General features: G+C 43.7%; 1 protein-coding gene across 1 annotated transcript in view; it reads left to right on the forward strand.

Annotated features, from left to right (window-relative positions):
* Nucleotides 1–22126, forward strand: part of KDR (kinase insert domain receptor) — a 47479-nt gene that overhangs the window by 12840 nt on the left and 12513 nt on the right. The window contains exons 8-22 of the mRNA XM_045474024.1: nt 870–984; nt 1076–1239; nt 3384–3540; nt 4406–4529; nt 5065–5173; nt 6283–6624; nt 8705–8851; nt 9178–9309; nt 13261–13367; nt 13801–13936; nt 14308–14412; nt 15733–15846; nt 16423–16511; nt 17781–17934; nt 19837–19934. Coding sequence (XP_045329980.1) covers nt 870–984; nt 1076–1239; nt 3384–3540; nt 4406–4529; nt 5065–5173; nt 6283–6624; nt 8705–8851; nt 9178–9309; nt 13261–13367; nt 13801–13936; nt 14308–14412; nt 15733–15846; nt 16423–16511; nt 17781–17934; nt 19837–19934 — 2093 coding nt within the window. The remainder of the gene's footprint in view (nt 1–869; nt 985–1075; nt 1240–3383; nt 3541–4405; nt 4530–5064; nt 5174–6282; nt 6625–8704; nt 8852–9177; nt 9310–13260; nt 13368–13800; nt 13937–14307; nt 14413–15732; nt 15847–16422; nt 16512–17780; nt 17935–19836; nt 19935–22126) is intronic.

Consider the following 22126-nt stretch of genomic DNA (forward strand, 5'->3'; position numbering starts at 1 on the left):
GAGCCACGCTCTGGTTGACGTTTCCGTAGGATTGCTGCGTGTTTTATGTGAAATACTTTAGGGAAGAAAGGGCAGCAGTAGGGAGACCAGATAGGAGGCTTAATTGCATTTATCCCGGTGAGAGCTGGTGAGTGGCTTGGACTGAGTGGTAGAGGCAGAAGTGGGGAGAAGTGATCTGGTTCTGGATATGGTTTTGAAGATAGAGCCAACAGGACCCACCCATTGACTCAACGGCTGAGGGGCCTAAGAGAAACAGAATGCGAGCTGACTTGAATCGTTAGCGTGAGGAAGTGAATGAGTGGTGGTTTTATCGACCGAGATGGGGAAGACTGAGAGGGAAGTAAGATTTGGGGCGACGGTGTTGGGTGTGTTTATTTGGACAGGCCCATCAAACGTCCGAGTGGAGATATTTGATATGTAAGTCTGGAACCCGGAGAAGTCAGGGGTGAATGGCACTTTATGGCTGAGCCTGGAGGAGGGTGCAGATAAAGAGAAGGGGTCCGAGGACTGAGTCCCGGGGCAGATGGTGGGTAGGTATCGGGTGCAAGGGGGACGGAGGAGAAGGAGCACCCGAGGTTCCTGGAGGACTTAGAGAAAACTTCCCAGGGGAGCAAACGCTTGAACTGAGACTGGAGCAACCAGTAGGCTTGCAGTGGCCCCTCAGAGAGAGAGAAAGGTAAATCCAGAGGCCAGTTGATGGGGAGAAGCTGGACTGGGACCAAGGAAAGGCAGTGTGGGGAATCCCTGAATTGTGGCAACTCACACTCCCTAGATCACAGACTCTTCATTTGAAATGAAAAACTAAACCAAATGACCATTCACTGAAGAAGTTGACATTCGTAGGAGTAATTATTTTTATTGTTTTCCAGAAAAACCTTTTGTCGCTTTTGGTAGTGGCATGGAATCTTTGGTGGAAGCCGTCGTGGGAGACCGTGTCAGAGTGCCTGTGAAGTACCTTGGTTACCCTCCCCCGGAAATAAAATGGTAACTATTAGGAATAAAGGCAAAGCATTGTTCCCCCTGAAAGCAAACCCTTAAATTATACTAATTCCCGAGAATTTTTTTTTTCCCACAGGTATAAAAATGGAAGACCCATTGAGTCCAATCACACAATAAAAGTGGGGCATGTACTGACTATTATGGAAGTGAGTGAAAAAGATACAGGAAATTACACTGTCATCCTTACCAACCCCATCTCGAAGGAGAAACAGAGCCACGTGGTATCTCTGGTCGTGAATGGTGAGTTTGTTCCGCTTTCCCTCTCGGCCCCAAACCGATTATAAAGGGTACGATTACGGCTTCCTACACAGCCAGGCCACGAGTCCTTTGTCACACCCGCTGCTTCACTCACATCAGGAACAGGCTTCTACGTATAAAAATGATCCAGGGGCGCCTGGGTGGCTCAGTGGGTTAAGCGTCCAACTTCGGCTCAGGTCAGGATCTCGCAGTTCGTGAGTTCAAGCCCCGCGTTGGGCTCTGTGCTGACAGCTCGGAGCCTGGAGCCTGCTTCGGATTCTGTGTCTCCCTCTCTCTGCCCTCCCCTGCTCTCTCCCTCTCTCTCTCTCTCTCTCTCAAAAATAAATAAACATTAAAAAATTTTTTTTATAGAAATGATCCAGAGCAGTAGAGTTGAGGTGAGGTGTAGGACAGCATGCTCTGGACATACGTGCTTAAGAGGCCACGCAACTGAACTGTTCAGCAGTCACATGCAGCATTGATGTAGATGATACATTCAATGGCTGTATGCTGTGAAATAAGCACCCCTCCTTGAACAGTTGTGTTGCCTTTGACCTTGTCTCACGGACAAGGAAGTGTGCACCTGGCGTGCAAATGTTTAAGAGCCTTTTTGAATTTTGTGGGAAGCTGCTACTTTGAGGCACAGGCAGATCCCAGCTCAGAAGGCTTTTGCAGGTTGACATTGGTTGGCTGGAAGTTAAAAAAAAATTTTTTTTTTTAAAAACAGGAGTCTAAGATCTATCTGACTCTGAGGCTATAAAGGGAAGATAAAAAGTTTTTGATCTAAGGATGATTTGAACTTTGTTCTTTCAAGCTGAAAGTGTCCTGGATGGGGAATAAAATGGTATTATGGTCAAGGAAGTGTTTGAGATGCTAAGTCGATGGACAACAGGTGTCTATATAGCAGGACTTATCAGGACCTTTAATATGCTTATGTATGTTGCCATTCTCCAGGGGGAGAGACATAGAGTATTGAGGGCTTAACAAAATTATTTGAGCCGAGCATCCCCCTCCAACCCGAGAAATCCACTCATCTCTTGCTCTAGACACAGTTTGGGAAATGCTTCTCTGTTGGCATTCTTTGTTCTCCCTATGGGCGCAGCACATTACAACTTCAGGATCTTCTCTTGTAACGTTAGGGTGCTTCCTCACATATCCTGCCGCTGCTCTGTGTGTCTGCTGAGCTTGACTTCATTTCTTTGCTGGGACATCAGCTTCAGGGAGTATTTTAAAGAAAATAGGTTGCAGAAATGTCCTTTAGAAGCCACTCAGGAGGAGGGGATTTGGGAAAGGTGAGAAGCTAGAAAGCTCATAAGTAGGGTAGGGAGAAGCAAATGAGCACAAAACAAAGATGTAAAAATGGATAGTGTATAAGCCCATCTCGAGAATTCATGAAGCCACTAACCGTTTGATTCACCTTAGCATTTACCCTGCCAGATAAAATGAACATAAAAAGTCAAAATTTGAGAGTATAATCCGAATCTTTAAGTTGATGATGATGGGAGAATAGTTTTGCATTAATGACTTTGGAGCCAAAAAAAGGAAAGAAAAAAAAAAGGGTGAGAAAAAGGAAGAGGGGGAGGGAAGAAAAGGAAGGAAAGGAGGGAGAGAGGGAGGAAGGAAGGAGGGAAAGAAGTGGAAGAAGGAGACGGGGAGGGAGGAGGAAGAGAGGTAGGTGATCTTGGGCAAGTCATTCGACTTTTCTGTTTCATTCTTCTTATGTGTAAAAGGGACAATGATAGTGGCTATGAGGATCGAATGGATTATTCTGGCTAGAGCACTTAGAACGATGCCTGGCACATAATAAGCGTATTTACTGCACTAGTCACAGTGATTTTATGCCTTTCCTGTCCTGATCTCTTGAGACTGGGAGCACAGGGAGAGTTATCCCCAACATGTAGGGATAACATGTAGGGATAACAAGGCAGAGAGAGGGTGGCCAGTCTTGTGCAAAGTCCTCCGCTGGCGAGGAGGATGACTTTTGCTAGAAGTTCCGTGTCCTCTTTCCAAGTCTAGCTGTTCTTTGAGAAAGAAAATGGGAGTGGAATCATATGCTTATAGAAACATAGGCCTTGGTTGATGAAAGCTTCCCCCTTCTGCTCCTCCAAGCCGATTGACAATTCAAAAGTGACTTTTCCCGTCTCCAGTCCCACCCCAGATCGGCGAGAAATCCCTGATCTCTCCGGTGGATTCGTACCAGTACGGCACCACGCAAACGCTGACGTGCACGGTCTACGCGGTCCCCCCGCCACATCACATCCGCTGGTACTGGCAGCTGGAGGAGGAGTGTGCCTACAGGCCTGCGTGAGTAGGACCCCGTCCTCTTTTGCCCTGCTGTTCTGCATTTCTGCAGCCACGCTGTGTGACTCCATTCCCCCTGAGACGGCCCTTCCTAAGAAAGTTCTGCCCCAAGCAGTGCTTTCCATCTTTCTCCACGTCTTAACATTTTAGGGGATGTCTTTCGTTGCTGTCCCACTTTGAGATCAGCTAGCTCTCTGTTCCTAGGTTGGCACACCTCTCCAAATGCAGGCCCTTCCCTCACATTGCCGATCGCCAATCTTTGTTTCTTTCCCTTACGCCAAGCAACTGGTGAATACCACATCTCTCCTTATCTGGGAGAAGGTCCATCTCAGAGGAAGAGCTGATGGATGAGAGCCTTTGGCTTCTCAGGCCCAGCTTATCAGGTTCTAACACGAGTCCAGACATCCTTAGGAAAAAAAACACAGGCCACCCACTATCACCCTGAGCCGTTCACTTCCTGTTGTTGTTTTTGAGATGGCCTCTACTAGTTTCTTCCTCAGATGCTGACCATTTCCTACACAAAGGCCACAGTCCCAGGGAGATTGCTTTAAGAAGCCCAATGACTTCTTAGTTTCCTTGTCTTCCTTTGAACTAAATTAACTTGAATTGTCTTGTCGATTCAATTTATGAATGGAGGTTTGTTCCCAGAATAGCTGTTTCCCTCCTGTATCCTGAATGAATCTACCTAGAACCTTTTCCTTCTTTGCTGAGGCCTATTTTTATTTGGCGCCAAGTCTTGTAACATGGCAGGGTGCGCTGAAAGTTATTTCTAAGAACGTAGTAACCAAAGTCTGACTCCTTTCCTTGCTATGGATTTGAACTAAAGGAAAGTTAAGTCCTAATAAGAGCTGTTATTTCTTCCTTATAGCCAAGCTGTCTTAATGACAAACCCATACACTTGTAAAGAATGGAGAAATGTGGATGACTTCCAGGGGGGAAATAAAATTGAAGTCAACAAAAATCAGTTTGCCCTAATTGAAGGAAAAAACAAAGTGAGTTTGAAGCTCTTTAAATTGAAAATCTGTCTCTCTCTCTCTCTTTCTCTCTCTCTTTGATGGAAGGGTGGGAGGATGGAGTGGAAGCATGGTGTAATCCTACGTGAGGGATATTAGAGATTGATAGTCACATTAATTGTACGATAAAATACTAACATATTAAGTCAGTTTGAAAACACCATTGACTGTTAGAAGCACCATCGCCTTATTAGTATCTTATCAGAGGAAGATAAAACACATATGCTGTTAGCTCTGTACATCGATTGTAAGGTGATTCTGATTTTACGAATATGGAAATGAGAAAATGTGTGCAGTGTTAGGCTAAAATACATGATTTCCCTTTTGGTTTCCAAAGTCTGTTTTGTGTAATGTGTGAGTCACACCAGCATAATGATAATTGTGTGGATTTGAGAGAGGTCAGTGTGGGAGTATGAATGGAGTAGGCGGGTCTTACAGGTTGAATTTGAGTCTGAATGCATGTGCATGAACACAGCCTCCATCGTTTACGGCCTGGGATTTGTTTTTTTCATAGACTGTAAGTACCCTTGTTATCCAAGCGGCAAATGTGTCAGCTTTGTACAAATGTGAAGCCGTCAACAAAGCTGGGAGAGGAGAGAGGGTTATCTCCTTCCACGTGACCAGTGAGTACTGCTCTCTGGGGGGGAGGGGGCGTTGGATCTCTTGCCAAGGGGGTGCTAAGCTGTCTGATAGTCTGTGGTCCTTGCCATTCTTGAGTGGCATGGTGGTTTTGGAAAAGGCCTTGGACTGACACTGGGGATGCTTTTGTTCGTAAATGAAGACTTCTCAGGGAGCTCCTGGGCTCATGCGAAATCAGTACAACTGACTCCCATTCGCTCACGGGAGAGAATGGTTTTACATATGTTTTTTTTTAATTTTTAAAAAACTTATTTTAGAGTGCGAGTGAGAGAGAGAGTAGGGGAGAGGGACAGAGGGAGAGGGAGGGAGGGAGGGAGAAAGAGAGAGAGAGAGAGAGAGAGAGAGAGAGAGAGAGAGAATCCCAAGCAGGCTCCATGCTCAGCACAGAGCCCGACACGGGGCTTGATCCCACGACCCAGGGATCCTGAAATCAAGTGTCGGATGCTCAACCGACTGAGCCCCCAGGTGCCCCTGTTTCACATATTTTTAGCCACTAGTCCTGGGTACTAGTTATGTCCCCACCATCTGAGTCTAGCGTAGTGTGTGGCTTTTTGGGGTTCAATCGGTGTTGGTGGGCTTGCTGCTGAGTAGTTGACAGCATTGACTGGAGGTAATTGTAATGACATAGGGACAGTTTCCTCCCAATGCTGCTGATTCTGCCTGTTCATCTTAGCTTTATGGATAAGCTTTAGCTGACTGGACTGGGTGAAATAGTTCAACGTGGGCTAATTCGTTGTCGTAATTATAGCCTTAATGTCATTGAGTGTGATGTGTCGATGAGGATCTCATTTTTAAAATTCCGTGTTATAATTATCTGCTGTAAATATGTCTTGGATTTTTTATTTTCATCTCAAAAACTGTGTTTAGGGCTCAAAGTGGAGATTTGATACATATCTGAGGACTACACCTTAGTAAAATAACCTATTTTGAGGCCCGAGCTGTCTCGTTCGGTTGTTTCCCTGTGTGACATTGTCTGGGATTGCGAGGGCCTCACTATTCTTGGTGCTTTATAGCAGTCTAGGGGTGGCAAGAAGACAAAAGCGCGCTGCCCAAATTAAATCGCCACTTTCTAACCATGGGTTTTGTATTTCAGGGGGCCCTGAAATCACTTTGCAGCCCGGCACCCAGCCGACCGAACAGGAACGGGTGTCTTTGTGGTGCACTGCAGACAGAACTACGTTTGAGAACCTCACGTGGTACAAGGCTGGCTCTCAGGCTCTGCCAGTCCATGTGGGAGAGCTGCCTACACCCATCTGCAAGAACTTGGATGCCCTTTGGAAAATGAATGCCACCACGTTCTCTAATGGCACAAGCGACACTTTGATCCTGGAGCTCCAGAACGCATCCTTGCAGGACCAAGGAGATTACGTGTGCTTTGCTCAGGACAGGAAGACCAAGAAAAGACATTGTGTGGTCCGACAGCTCACGGTTTTAGGTAGGGAGGCAACTCTGGATCATCAAAGACTGTTGGAATGCCTTTAGTGTAGGGCTTTGGGGGACTGTGAGAAAATATCGTATAGGAGCCTATGAAGTAGACGGGTACACACTCAGCTTATTCACTGAAAGTCCTTGAGGCAGAGAGAGGTGGATAGTGGTGAAATGATGTATTAAAAAGAGAAAATAACATGGTTCCTTCCAGCTCTAATGATAGGATTTCATTAGGATTTCCGAGGGATGAGCCTAAACTGGGGAAATTTCTACTTTATTCTTGGACATTTATTTATTTTAGTAGACACGTGTTCATGGAATGCCTACTGTGAGCTAAGAAGGTTCCAGAAATTCAGAGTGGTGAGGAGGTAGGTAAGATAAGAACACAGGCAACCACCAGGCGGTCGTAGCACATTGAGGTCTCGGTGTCCATGAGGAGAGGAATTGTTTTGTTTTACTCCTTGTAGTAGCTCGCGTCAGAGAACACAGTGACACATGCTAGGTGCTCAGTAAGATACCTATTACATGAAGAGTGTGACAATGGGGTTGTTTAGGGCCTGTGAGAGCCCATGGGAGGGGTGCACCACTCACTGCTTGTCCCTCTGGGTCATCCCGTGTAGTCCAGCATAAGATCAATGGGAGGATAATTTTAGTGAGCAGATAGCTTTGTAAATTCCGCATGGAGCCACTCTCCACACCTTATCTAACCTTGTGTCTTGCGCAAAAGCTATGCAGCCACGCCTCTGTCTCTGGGGAAATCAGACAAACTTGGGAAAGTCTCTTTGTGCCGACTCCCTCCATTTTCTCCTCTCTTTAGTGTCCGTTTCCAGTTTCTGGGATGTGTGCATTCTCTGATTTTACTGTTAAGATGGGGAACTGCGCAGGTGAATGAATCTATACTAAGGTTTTGGAGGAATAGCGTCTTCTTCAGAGGCCTTGGCATATTTTAAGAGGTATCCTCAGATAGACACTAGGGTAGTGTTTGCTAGTGTTAAGACTTAGGTGTCAAAAGAAGGAATTTTTTGGGGTGAAGTCATTCCCAGGGCCCTTTGTATCTTATCACATATATGGCCATCTTGGGGACAGGTCCTGTTTCAAATTAAAGGAAGAATTCAGAAAGAGATATGAAAGAGACCATGCCCAGGAAATATGTGCTCACAATGACCTGGTTTGCTTCTCTAAGGACTCCTAAGTCGTTTTCCTAAAATTATTCTTAGAAATAGAATAGAGCCCAGGACATTTGCTTAAATCCCAGTGTAGTTCACCACTGAGGTGATCCCATTTTGCTAAATGTGGCAGTGGATTCTTTCAGCAAGATTGCCTTCGATTGCTTTGGACAAGATATTTCTATAATGCTTTGATGAAAGGGTACATCTGAAGTTTTGCTGTACATTGAAACAAATACCCATGAGCTTAATTTTTGAAATCTTTGACTTTCTTTAGGGATTATTGTCTTGCTTGTTTGTGTTTTAGTGGAAATGGCACCGGACTAGTCTTATAAGCTCATTAGTTCAAATGTTCACTGAGTTATAGGGACTTGGAGAAGTTGTTTAACCCCCTTAACTACAGTTATTTCATCTGCAAAAGAAGGTTAATATTCTTGTCCATCGTATGGTTGATAATGAGCAACAGAAATAGTATAAGTGAGTTTTGTAAAAAGTGCCAAATATACATAAGGCATTCTTTGTTGAATTACACTGAAGGTTCGCACTTACCAAGAGAAACATGCAGAATTCAAGGGTGTCACTGTCTAGAACTTTCATGGGAGGGAAAGTTTCCCCTTGGGGAAGCTGTGTCTAGTTAGAAGAAAACCCCATAAAGGTGACAACCTTTATTTTGTGATGTGACGACCAGCTAGAATCACTAATAAGGATGTCCAAAGTGATCTCTCTCAACTGTCCTGACTTATTTCTTCCATTAACTTTATTCAGTGGCCAAGAGTAATGTTATTAGCTTCTATGTATTTTCAGCTTAGTAAATCAGTGGTTTACTGTTTATTAAGTTTAAACTGTAAGTTTACTGATGCTAAAACCATTTCAGAAGTTTTAACTACATGTTGTATGATTTTTGTGTGTGTGTGTGCACAGAGCGTGTGGCACCCATGATCACAGGAAACCTGGAGAATCAAACAACAAGTATTGGTGAAACCATCGAAGTTTCGTGCACCACGTCTGGGAATCCCCCTCCACAGATTACGTGGTTTAAAGATAATGAAACACTTGTTGAAGACTCAGGTGAATAGACTATGTCTATCTCTGGTTGGTTGCAGAATTCTCAGAGATAGGATCTAAAACCCACCTTATGCCTTGATTTGTTTTAGGTGGGAAAGAAGCAATATTAGTATCCATGGTCTGGCTCATTTCATAGACTCAGAATTCAGAGCCTTGTTGAATTCTCATGGAAGCTGGGACTGGTGATGAGTCAGCAATGCATCCTGTATCACTCTTTAGAATTAGATACTCATCCAAGAAAAGACATCATTTATATTTTTAAACTTTTTCCTAAACAACTCCACCACATCACATCATAAATAAAAACAACCATTTTTCTTTTCTTTTAGGTATTGTGCTGAAAGATGGGAACCGGAACCTAACCATCCGCAGGGTGAGGAAGGAAGATGAAGGCCTGTATACCTGCCAGGCATGCAGTGTTCTTGGGTGTGCAAAAGTGGAGGCATTTTTCATCGTAGAAGGTCAGTGGAAATTCATGGACACATCGGGTGTTTTTAGAAAATTAGCTTGTGTTGTATATATACTCATACACTTTGGGTGGGAGGATTATAGGTGATGTTTTTAATGTTTATTTATTTTTTTTTGGGAGAGAGAGAGTGCACTCACATATGAGTGGGGGAGGGGAAGAGAGAGAATCCCAAGCAGGCTCTGTGCTATTAACATGAACCTGACTTGGGGCTTGATCCCATGAACCGTGAGATCATGACCTGAGCCGAAATCAAGAGTCAGATGTTCAACCGACTGAGCCACCCAGTGGGAGTATTTTGGTGATTTTTTATATTCTTTGTACTTTGTAAATTTTCTGCTCTAAGTATATATTATTTCAACTAGAAAAAATAATCAGTGTTATTTTAATTCTACTTGCATCATATTTCCCATCCTGGCAGTACTCACTATGGGAAAATTCTTAGCCAGGCAGGTAGAATATCCTCCTTTCCCTTGTTTCTTTTCTTCATTTGAATGGATCGATTAACTTGTTGTAGAAGTGATTCCTCTATATTTTCTTGGGAAAACACTGGAATTACTGCTCAATCGTCAAAATCAGTGCTATCCAGACAATCACAAGGGTTCATAGTTTTCATTGGGCTGCAGATAATTAAAATTGTGAACAATAGACCATTGCTCCAATGGCATGGAAATTTTAGGGTGTCTAAATGTGAAAGGAAACTCCTATGTGTGTGCAGGAGTGATGTGAAATCTGGCATTTTCCCAGATGGGAAAGGTAATTTGTGACAGAAAGAGGAAGAAAGAAGGATGGTGACAGAAGGAAAAACGGATGGAGTTTTATGAACTCGTCCTCACTTGTCTCTCAAAGTCTAGATTTTAGTTCCCTCAATCTATCAAATCTTGCATCTTGATGACTTGTTTTCACATTTGTAGGCTTATCACCATTTTATAGATTGCACTTGCAAATAAAGATTTCAAGTGTGTGAAATAAATAAAAATTTCAAGTGGCATGGTGCTTTTGTCACTTCCAGAGGGCTTCATGTTAAGGGCAGGTCCTGGTGGGGGCTTCCAGCTCTTTCTCATGCCCTGCCGCATCTCCCTGAGCTGTTTGCAGCGGGTTACCCCTGCCTAAGTAGGAAACATTGGCACAGAACTTACATTTACTTAGTTCCCAAAAAGAATAATACTAAGAAGAGAGAAGTAGATATTTACTGTGTCGGTTAGTCTTCCTAATGTTAACATGGAGATAATATTAACATGGAAGTTATAATTACAGTAAAACCTTGAATTGCGAGTAACTTGTTCTGCGAGTGTCCTGCAAGGTGAACAAACATTTCTAATAAGTTATTCAATAAGTTATTGTTTAACTTGATAAACGAGTGATGTCTTGCAATATGAGTGTCACATGATCACAACTGAACCAATGGTTCTTGAAATTCTGTTTGAGATACGCATGCTTTGGATTACAAGCATGTTTCCGGAATGAATTATGCTCGCAAACCAAGGTTTTACAGTGTATTAATTAAAATTATATTAATATTAATTATATAGACAATTGAATCTTTGAACTTTTTACTAGGTATAATGGACTTTAAAATCTGTGTGTATGGGGCGCCTGGGTGGCTCAGTCGGTTGAGCAACCGACTTCGGCTCAGGTCATGATCTCACAGTCTGTGAGTTCGAGCCCCGTGTCGGGCTCTGTGCTGACAGCTCAGAGCCTGGAGCCTGCTTCTGATTCTGTGTCTCCCTCTCTCTCTGCCCCTCCCCTGCTCGTGCTCTGTCTCTCTCTGTCTCAGAAATAAGTAAACATTAAAAAAAATTAAAAAAAAAAATCCGTGTGTATAAAAAGAAAGCCACGAGGTGCCTGTTTGCTGAGTCAGTTAAGGGTCTGACACTTGATTTTGGCTCAGGTCATGATCTCACAGTTGTGAGACTGAGCCCAGGTTGGGCCCTGTATTGGTCCCCACACTGGGCTCCACGTCAGGCTCTGTGCTGGGCATGGAGCCTGCTTGAGATTCTCTCTTCCTCCCTCTCCCCCTCCCCCTTCCCTGCTTGTGCTTACACTCTGTTTCTCAAAAAAAAAAAAAAATAAATAGAAAAAATTAAATTAAAGAAGAAAGTTTCTTCAATAGAACCACCAGAGAAACAAAATCTACTTCCAGGCATAGTTGGTACTTGTCCCCAGACTGTTAACTCTTATTCGGCTAACTAGTTACTTACTTGGACTTCTGCCTTTTTCAGGCTGCCTTGGGCCACTTGAACGGCTTATTTGATTCACTCTGCACTCATCCAGCGGGAAGTCCCATGTGCTAATTGCTTCCTTATCACCTCTCTGCTAATCACTCCTAGCTGAAAAGCTCTGGCATTTAATTTCTCCCACTCAGAGCATCCTCTGGAGCCCCGAGCATCTGCCGCTTCCTTGCTGACCTCTGCCTTTCCTTTCATGGGTGGTTTCAACTCATCTTGCCAGGCCATACAGGACGCCCTCATCTTGGATTTCTCTCTTTTCTTCACTCAGACTCCTGCCATTCAAGGGCAGGGTAGTGAAATGGTTAGCTGGTGTTGGACAGGCTTGTTTAATTCTTCGCCATTCCACCCACTTGCTGTGTGCCCTTGACGAAGTAGCTTAACCTCTTTGAGCTTGTTTCTCCATCTGAAGACTGAGAGTTGCTGAGAACATCAAGAGGGATGACATACTTAAAGGACTGAGCACCTAGGAGGTGCATGGTAGCCAGTAACTTGCTGACCACTTGTTTTCTTATATAATCCTTTCTCAAACTCCATTCAGATGAAAACGGAGACTCTCCGTGCAAAACCGGGTATTTATTCCACCCCCCGCCAAATAACTACTTTTCTCCTCTGTAGAATGGAATCTGCTTTCTTTCCATCAAAGACTGCTCTTCCTTCAACCCGTCTTATGATTTTTTTCTTTTAAGACATCAACATTTCTATCCTTGATATCCTTAATTCCTGTCTTTAACTTTAGAATTTTATCGTTGGAGGGGCGCCTGGGTGGCTCAGTCGGTTAAGCGTCTGATTTTGGCTCAGGTCATGATCTCACGGTTTGTGAGTTCAAGCCCTGTGTTGGACCCTGTGCTGACAGCTCAGAGCCTGGAGCCTGCTTCAGATTCTGTGTCTCCCCCTCTCTCTACCCCTCCCACGCTCATGCTCTGTCTCTCAATAATAAATAAATGTTAAAAAAATTAAAAAAAAAAGAATTTTACCGTTGGAGGTTTTCATGAGCAGTGTTTTGCAAACTTTAAATTATCCATTAAGAATGTTATAGACGGGGCGCCTGGGTGGCGCAGTCGGTTAAGCGTCCGACTTCAGCCAGGTCACGATCTCACGGTCCGTGAGTTCGAGCCCCGCATCAGGCTCTGGGCTGATGGCTCAGAGCCTGGAGCCTGTTTCCGATTCTGTGTCTCCCTCTCTCTCTGCCCCTCCCCCGTTCATGCTCTGTCTCTCTCTGTCCCAAAAATAAATAAACGTTGAAAAAAAAAAAAAAATAATAAAAAAAAAAAAAAAAAAAAAAGAATGTTATAGACTCAGGGAACCTGGGTAGCTCAGTCAGTTAAGCATCCAACTTCAGCTTGGTCATGATCCTCCCATTTGTGAGTTTGAACCCCACATCGGGCTCTGTGCTGACAGCTCAGATCCTGGAGCCTGCTTCAGATTCTGTGTCTCCCTCACTCTCTGCCCCTCTCCCTTCCATGCTCTCTCTCTCTCTCTCTCTCTCTCTTTCTCTCTTTCTCTTTCTCTCTCTGTCTCTCAAAAAAAAATAAACATTAAAAAAATTAAAAAAAAAAAAAAAAGAATGTTATAGATCCCTTCAAGTTAGATGCTTGTGACTATTATTATCTAGGATTTTTTCCAAGTTGGTAAACTTGAGATCTTGCTTTATTGTTGAACTTTGTCCTCTTATATCAAAAGGTATGAGTTTTCAGCATTCTGTTGTGTCTTTCTAGGTGCCCAGGAGAAGACGAACTTGGAGGTCATTATTCTAGTAGGCACAGCAGTGATTGCCATGTTCTTCTGGTTATTACTTGTCATCGTTCTACGGACCGTTAAGCGGGTAACAAAATCATTTCCCTTCCATCCCATGTACGTTGGTTTTCATGATTAATGAAAGCTGACTGGGGCTCTTTGAGTTGTTTCTTCCCATTGTTATTGGCTCAATGGGCACAATTTTATTTCAATACAATAACATTCTTTCCCACTTTCTTTTGGCTGGACCACTGGGCTTTAATTGATAGAAGCCACTAGAGGAGAAAAGGGCTTGGACTGTCCAGTGTAATTAAGATTTAAGTACTTCATTTGGAGCTCATTTGGGGGTTGAGGGGACACTGGATGCAGGATTATAATAGGACTGACTCTCAAACTCCATGAATTTTATTTGAAAATGAGACATCAGGAATGGGGCTTCCATAAACAACAATAATAAGCACACAAAAAAACAACAGCCAGACAACAGAGTGTATGTGACTGGAAGGAATAATGATTTCCAGGCCAATGGAGGGGAACTGAAGACAGGCTACTTGTCCATCGTCATGGATCCAGATGAACTGCCCTTGGATGAACACTGTGAACGTTTGCCTTATGATGCCAGCAAGTGGGAATTTCCCAGAGACCGGCTGAAACTAGGTGTGTTTTCAAGTGATATTAATTTGGTGTTGGGTTTACCAAGCCATCTCTTCCTCCTTTTGGACAGTGACAGATATAGTCTATTCACATGTTGGATTCAGGTTCAGAATATTCATTCTGCCTGTGGAATTTGAGTCATCATCCTTTTGGTCACTTAGAAGTAGGGTCCCTGTACAATAATCCAAAATAGGGCATTTGGAGAGTGAAGAGGGGGAGATATTATTCAATGATTAAGCCAAGACAAGGGAGTGAGCTGGAATCTCCGAGTTAAACTGGGGTGTGCGGGTGATCCGATCTAGTCGGAATCTCTGTGTCACTTTGATGCTGTAATAGTCCAAGTCTGTTTGGTTTGCTGTCGTTGTTGACTATAGGTAAGCCCCTTGGCCGTGGTGCCTTTGGCCAAGTGATCGAAGCAGATGCCTTTGGAATTGACAAGACAGCGACTTGCAAGACAGTGGCTGTCAAAATGTTAAAAGGTAAAAGCAAAATTACATGGTGATGTATCTCTCTATCTGTTTCATCTGGTCTGCAGACGTAATGCAAGGCTTGTATCAGCAGCCCTGCAGTTAGGTGAGCCCACTAGCCAACCATGTAGCCAGCTTATGCCTTTGTGCAAACTGGGGACGAGTTCCTCTTTCATAGCGTCCTGCCAGGGTACATGGCCTTCCAGGCAAAGTTGAGGATGGGTTTCAGCTTCGTCCACTTCCCTACTTTGCCTGGGAGCCCATGCACAGCTGTACTTCGTGGCCTGACTCTAGGAAAAAAAAAATACCTTGATTATGTAAAAATTGTTCTTTAATCTCTTATGGTGCATTGGTAAGATAATTATAGACCATGTAGAGACATGGAAAGAAACTTAATATAATAAGTAAAAATAGTAGAGTGCAAAAATAGCATGTCTCCTAGGATTGGAGTATGTAAAAGATTTTCTCCTATAAAAGATAACGGTTGCACTAGGGACAAAAGGACCATGGGTGACATTTTAAACATTAAAAGCCTTGTAAACAATCGTTAATCCTAATGGTAATGGTGTTCTGGCCTTGTCGTTTTAATTTGGGGAGGTGGTGCATGTAAAGCTCTTAGCTCCAGTTGTGATGTGCTTTCGTTGATGAGGCACACTGACCCTTGGCCCATAGGTCTTGTGCATTGCAAAGCCATCTCTCTCTCTCTCTCCCTCCGCCTCGTCGCCCTTGTGGCTAAGGGAGTGTGCCATTCCGAGGTGGCTCATCAGGGTCTGAGGTGTGGATCGCGTCTGTGAATTAGAGGGAAGTGTACAGGATCACTCTCGAAGCTTTAGCCTCATCGGCCTCATGGGCCAACTGGCCTTGCCAGCTGGCCCTTGTTAAATTTCCTGCTTGGCACCGATTGGCGGGAACTTCAGCATAGCCCCTAACACATAAGGATATTTAATACATGGTGTTGCTTCCTTACCAGGAAGCACTGAAATAATCAGGCCCTAAGAAGCATAGTCAACCTGATACATGAAAATCCAATTTTGTAAAGGAAAGAAAATCTGGGCGTGATTCCATTTGCAGATGTATTCTCTGCTTTGCGAAAGACTTCACAATGGATTCCTTTAAATATCAAACATTCTGGGTGCACTTACAGTAAGAATTTGATTTAGAATTGGAAAATATAATTTATATTTGACTTTTAATGCACTTAATCTGTAAATTGGGTTGGTTACAGCTGTGTTGTCCCTGGAGGGTAGGTTGTACACATGCATGCAGTGGGGCACTGATCCTCTTAAGCTAATGCCCACATTTATGATCTCCCTGTTTGCTGTGTATTTGTAGAAGGAGCCACACACAGTGAACACCGAGCCCTCATGTCTGAACTCAAGATCCTCATTCATATTGGCCACCATCTCAATGTGGTCAATCTTCTAGGTGCCTGTACCAAGCCAGGAGGTGAGTATCTGTGGAGGGTTTTGGTTGCCTGATGATTCTGGCATTTAGTTCTCTGCTGGTGTTTCAGGGAAACCACTCAACTCCCATGGCCTTGATTTCCTTAACTTAGGATACTCTTCCAGATTCCTAGATACGAATATATTTCATGGAGGTTTAATGGGCTCTGTAAGTTCTTCTGGAACTTCCTGTGAGTTAAAAAATGCTGCCTCACTCTACTGCAGTTTGCTACTTGTGTAATAGATGTTCAGATGAAAAAAGTAAACCTCTCAAAAAACTTGAAAGCAAAGACCTTAAGAGTAGTTCCCCCTGAAATGGAGTCCTCTTAGGTGATTGTGTTGAAAAGCAAGAGGGTGGATTTTCTTCTGAAATTTTGGTTGATCAGGTTGTGGGATTGCCTTTTGGAAAAAGAAAAGCTACGCTGTAAGGGCATTGTGACCCACTGATTTCTGTGATCCTGTCCCCAGTGAAAGGTTGTAGCATCTTCTATGGTATTTTCTTGTTCATCAGTGTATTAAACACTTGATGAGATACATGAGCGGAAACATTTTCCTCTCTGACATGCTGTGCTGTCTGCAGGGCCACTCATGGTGATTGTGGAATTTTGCAAGTTTGGAAACCTGTCAACTTACTTAAGGAGCAAGAGAAATGAATTTGTCCCCTACAAGGTATGTCATTTCTTAATTTTTTTTAATTTTTTTTTTTCAACGTTCATTTATTTTTGGGACAGAGAGAGACAGAGCATGAACGGGGGAGGGGCAGAGAGAGAGGGAGACACAGAATCGGAAACAGGCTCCAGGCTCTGAGCCATCAGCCCAGAGCCTGACGCGGGGCTCGAACCCACAGACCGCGAGATCGTGACCTGGCTGAAGTCGGACGCTTAACCGACTGCGCCACCCAGTCGCCCCGGGTATGTCATTTCTTAACTCAGCTCTGGTCACATTGTAAAATGGAAGAAAACACAAAGTGATACAGGTTAATCTTCTTTTGTTAAAACCCCGTGAAGAACTTGTGAGGGGGGCGCCTGGGTGGTTCAGTCAATTAAGTGTCCGACTCTTGATTTTGGTTCAGGTCATGATCTCAACAGTTCATAAGATCGAGCCCTGACTCGGGCTCTGGGCTGATAGCACGGAACCTGCTTAGGATTTTTTCTCTCTCTCTCTCTCTGCCCCTCCCCTATTTGCGCTCTCTCTCTCTCTCTCTCAAAATAAATAAATAAACTTTAAAAAAAAAAAAAAAGAACTTGTGAGGAATCTTCTTGGCTGTTGTAACCTCTTTTACCTACTGGGGAACATATCTTCTCATGTTTTATTTTTTTGTGACTCTAATTTACTGAGCCATTATAGATGGTGCCTGAGGGGGCAGGAGGAGGAGGAAAGGAAGGATGGAGAGAAGGATGGCTTTGGATTATTTTCTCTCTCTCCTAGCAGTATTTGGCCCCATGGAATGTCAGCCCCTCTGTAAAGAGCACCCTAATGTTGGAAGTGTATCTGGGATAGACTTGAAACAGGCATTTATCTCTAAGCTAAAGAAGGAGCAGGGTGCCTGGGTGGCTTAGTCGGTTAAGCGTCTGACTCTTGATTTTGGTTCTGGTCATGGTCTCATAGTCCGTAAGTTTGAGCCACGTGTTGTGCTCTGCCCTGGTGGTGCAGAGCCTGCTTGGGATTCTGTCTTCCTCTCTGTCCCTCCCTGCTTGCTGTCTCTTTCAAGACAGGTAAAAATAAACTTAAAAAATAAAACATAAAGAAGGAGCTAGGCTTCGTGGAAGAAAATTTATTATGTAGAACATTTGCCCAAAATTTCAGCCCAGAGATTCCATATTCTTGCAATTGATGTCCTTCTTGTCTGCTTTTAATAGTTACAATTATTTTTATAGTTTACTACATTTTAGACATCTTGTTTGTATTCAAAGAATTTGTTCATTTGCTTCATTGTAGACCAAAGGGGCACGATTTCGTCAAGGGAAGGAATACGTTGGGGAAATCACTATGGATCCGAAACGCCGTTTGGATAGTATCACGAGTAGTCAGAGCTCAGCCAGCTCTGGGTTTGTTGAGGAGAAATCCCTCAGTGATGTGGAGGAAGAGGAAGGTACCTGTCATTGCTTTCTTCATATGTAACGCATGCTTTTGCAGAAAAGAGAAGGTGATAAGGTGTTATGAGGAATTTTGTCGTGGGAAAAGTTCAGTACTCCCTAAAACTTGAAAGAGACCTGAATTTTGAGACTCCCACCATTCAGTCTTTCAAAAGTGAAGTGTGGAAGCCCTGAATAAGCAGCTGACTAGGTTGTGAGGCAAAGCACAGAGAGCCTGAGAAATCTCAGGACCCCATGAGGGCTAAGCAGTCGACCATTAAACCAGTGCTTTGAAACTATTGGTTCAACATGGAGTAGCGGGAGGGGCTCAGTGCTCTGTTCCTGAGGGACAAAGGAGGCTCTCTGGTGGTTGATTAGCCTCCCCATTACCCTCAGCAGTTCAGCCCCATCCTGCCTAAGTCACCAGCACAACACAAGACTTTCAATTAAGTATACCCAACCTCTCCGAGGTGGTGTAGGGGTCACCTGCTGTTTCTACCCCAGTCCAGGTGATTTATCAACCATACTTCCTCAAAGGAGTCTTGGTAAACATATTTTTCTTTATCCAGTTATGCTTCCAATGATATTTTAGTGCTCTCTGGGAGTAGAGCTGTATTCCCAAACTTCCAAGACTTCTTTCAGCTCCAGGATACACTATCTGCTTCCCTCAGAAGGAGCAGAGACATCTCCATAGATGTAGAGATGGGGCTTCCTGACATCTGGCTCCTCTTGAGGCACGAGCTTAAAAGAACCCAGTCATGAAATAGTGGAAGAAACCTGCTTCCATTTCCCTTGACGCGAGGCTACAGATAGACCTTAAATCTGGCTTCTTCCTCTTAGAAGCCAAATGGGCTGTGCCAAGCTGGAACTTGGCCTAGAGGAATGTGGAGAGGCTATCTGGACCTCATGCAACCTCTGTCCCATCTTTCTCACCAAATGGCGGTCAGGGCACAGGAAACTCAAAGGATTGAGGAATTAAGTTGGAGTAGAAAGGGTGATGGCCTGGAATGTGTCCTCCCATTTCTTCATTTGGAAAATGGAAGGGTTTCACTAATTGTTCACTGAGCGCCCTCTAGCCCTAAGCATAAAGAAATCCTTGAGAAAATGGTTCACAGTCTTTTTCATACTTACAAGAATATTATTTCAACGGAGTTTTCATTAACTCCGGTATTTGTCTCTAGGAGAGAAACCATGTCTTATCTTATCTGACCAAAGTCAAGAGATCATGCCGAAACACCCATTAATGTCTTCGTGTTTATTTGTACCAGTTGCATGGAAGTAAATACCACCAGTTTACGCAAATCCATCTTTCCCTCGAAGTTCCTGTCATCTCTCATTCATATCCTTGGAGGGAAAACAAGCATCCTCTCAGCCCTGTTTTAAAGTGTTTACAGCACTTTCTCAGCTTGAAAGTGAGAGAAGTAAATATATTTCTGGTATTTTTAGTTATCTGTTGTCGATTATAATCCGACCTTTGGCCTTTGTCCCAGGACAAAGCCTGGAGAGAACAGATTGAATGACCCTGAATATTGTTGTTTTATTTTTAGAGTTCTTGATAGGAAACTACTGTTTATCCCTCTGGGTACATGAAAAAAAACAACAGTTTGAAACTGCAAACTTGAAAAAGTCCTCTCTCACTCCCTGCTATCTTTGCCAAATTTACCTCCCTTCTGCCTCCTGGATTTGCTGGTTCCATTTGACTAAGATGGAAAAACCAACATTTTTTTGCTAAGGAGTATGATGCAAGCTAATAATACTGGGATTCAGCAACCTTGCAGAAGATACAGGCATTTTCTGTCTGCTTCTGTTTCCAGAAGCTTAACTCCCAAGTTTTCAAATGAAGATTATTCTCACAAACTTAGAAAACGCATAGTTTCTGGTGGCAATACTGATCTCTGTCCTTCTGCATCTTCCAACAGTTTCTGAAGATCTGTACAAGAACTTCCTGACCTTGGAGCATCTCATCTGTTACAGCTTCCAAGTGGCTAAGGGTATGGAGTTTTTGGCGTCCCGGAAGGTAAGACTGCTCAGGGGGAAGCAAAGCGTGTCTTCAGATCACAGATTCGGAAGTAAGGTGTTCAGTGCCAGCCGCTGGTGTGTGTTTCAAACTGTAATTCATCGTCCGCTCCTGGGCCTATTGGAAGAGTTCTGTTGGGGAGACCCCACTTCTGCTAACTTCAGGAGGTGTAGGGATTTCATGACATCAGTTCATGTGATCAACACTTACTGAACATCTACGAAGGGCAGGCGGTCTTGTAGGTACTAAGAAGACTGTGTGAACAAACAGGCAAGATAGGAGTTCACGTCCTATCGGGTGGAGCAAACAGTGAACAATGTAAACAAGTCAAATACATAGTAGGTTGGATGGGAATAAGCACTGTGGGGAAAAATAAGCAGGAAAGGGCTATAGAGTATACAGGACTGGTATGTTTGTGTGTGCATAGGCTTCTGTGTTTGTGTACATCAATTTTAAACAAAGTGAACAAGGAAGGCTTTATAAGAACGTGACATCTGAGCAGTGACCTGGAAGAGGTGAGGCACTGAGCCTTGCAGATATCTTAGCGTAGGAGAGTGTATTTTTAATTTATTTTACATTCATCACCATCCATCAAAAAGTATTTGTTAGTGGTATAATTAGAAACCAGGAAGGACAGGCCTTAGATGTGAGCGATTAAAACAGCTAAAATTAGAAAAGTAGGCCAAACAAAGACTGAGGTGGGGACGTGACAAGTTACAAATATTCCAAAGGTTGTAAACACCACGGGTTCCAGCCTCTGGAAAGGGTAGAATGGATGGTTTTATATTAAGCAAGAATAATTCAAATTAAGTTTCAGGAAAAGGGATCAGTTGACAAAATGCATTTGCTGCACCCTCCTGGTGGGGGAAGAAAGACTTAACGTTTTTGCTTTTGTTTCTAAATTAGAGTGAAATCTCTAACCCATTTTTCTCTGAATCTGAAAGCTTGTCACAGCTTTTCCAGCCTCCAGACCTCAGATGTTTCTGTGGGGGGAGGTCTTGTCTCCTTTTTCCCAAAGGGAAGGATTTTCCTATGGAGAAAGGCCCTTTGCCTTTCTTGGAGATTCTGATTTTATTTCACTATTTTTTTTTTTTAAAGGCCAGAGCCTGCCATTTGGTCAGGATATCTTTCGACTGGGAAGGGAATCGGGCAGGGGACCTTTAACTTTTCTCACATCTGTCGGCTGGTTTCTTGAACACCACCTGGTTGTTAGACTAAAAAAAGGAAGCTCTTTGGTTGGGGGAAAAGTAGGGAGGACTGCCTGTTTTTTGGAATCTCCTGTCTTGCTCGGTCATGCTTGCCAGTGTGCTTTTGAATATGCCTTTTTCATTAAAAAAAAATTTTTTTTTAATTATCAGTTTTTGAGAGAGAGAGAAAGAGAGAGAGAGTGAATGTGAGTGAGTGCACAAGCGGGGGAGGGGCAGAGAGCAAGGGAGACACAGAATCCAAAGCAGGCTCCAGGCTCTGAGCCGGTCAGCACAGAGCCCAATGTGGGGCTCAAATTTACAATTGGGTGACCGATTGAGTCACCCAGGTGCCCCTGAATATGCCCTTTTCAGAGGGAAGTACTATACAGACTCAAGGTGTGGGTGTTCAGCAATGCCTGGCTCCCATGGTCACTCCTGCATGGACTTCAGAATCCTCTGAGCCTTTCATTCATTTATAAGTGTTCCCTGAGACTCTATTTCCTCATGAATCTACCAGGTGGAGCTAAAGTTGCTCAGTAGTAGGAGGCTACATGACGATGTGGGATATCGGGAAGGGAGAAACTGAGCAAAGGAAAAGAGTAGAGAGAAAGCAAGAGGAACTCACTTTTCTTCTTTGGTGCGCCTGAGAGCCAACTTGACCATTGAGAGGCTGAAATGCCTTTTGTAGACCTTTATGATGACCCAACAATTTGAAAACAGGATGAGCCCCACGGGGCATGGTTTATCAGAGCTGCTCAGCTTCAGTTCCATGTGGAATGGGGAAACCAACAAAGGGCACCAAACCGATGAGAGCCCCTTGTTCCTGGTTTCCGTGCATTCATTCGAAATAACTTCCATTCTAGGGCCTCCTTAGAATAACAGGTTTTAACCGTATATGGTGCCAGGCCAAAGGGATATGTGGATGTGACCAGAAACACATTCTTAATTGTGTCCAAGAGAAGTCTATTTATGACTCCATGATCATGCTATAACTTAATTATTTAA

The sequence above is a fragment of the Leopardus geoffroyi genome, chromosome B1 (assembly GCF_018350155.1).
Source record: "Leopardus geoffroyi isolate Oge1 chromosome B1, O.geoffroyi_Oge1_pat1.0, whole genome shotgun sequence".
NCBI classification, from domain to species: domain Eukaryota; kingdom Metazoa; phylum Chordata; class Mammalia; order Carnivora; family Felidae; genus Leopardus; species Leopardus geoffroyi.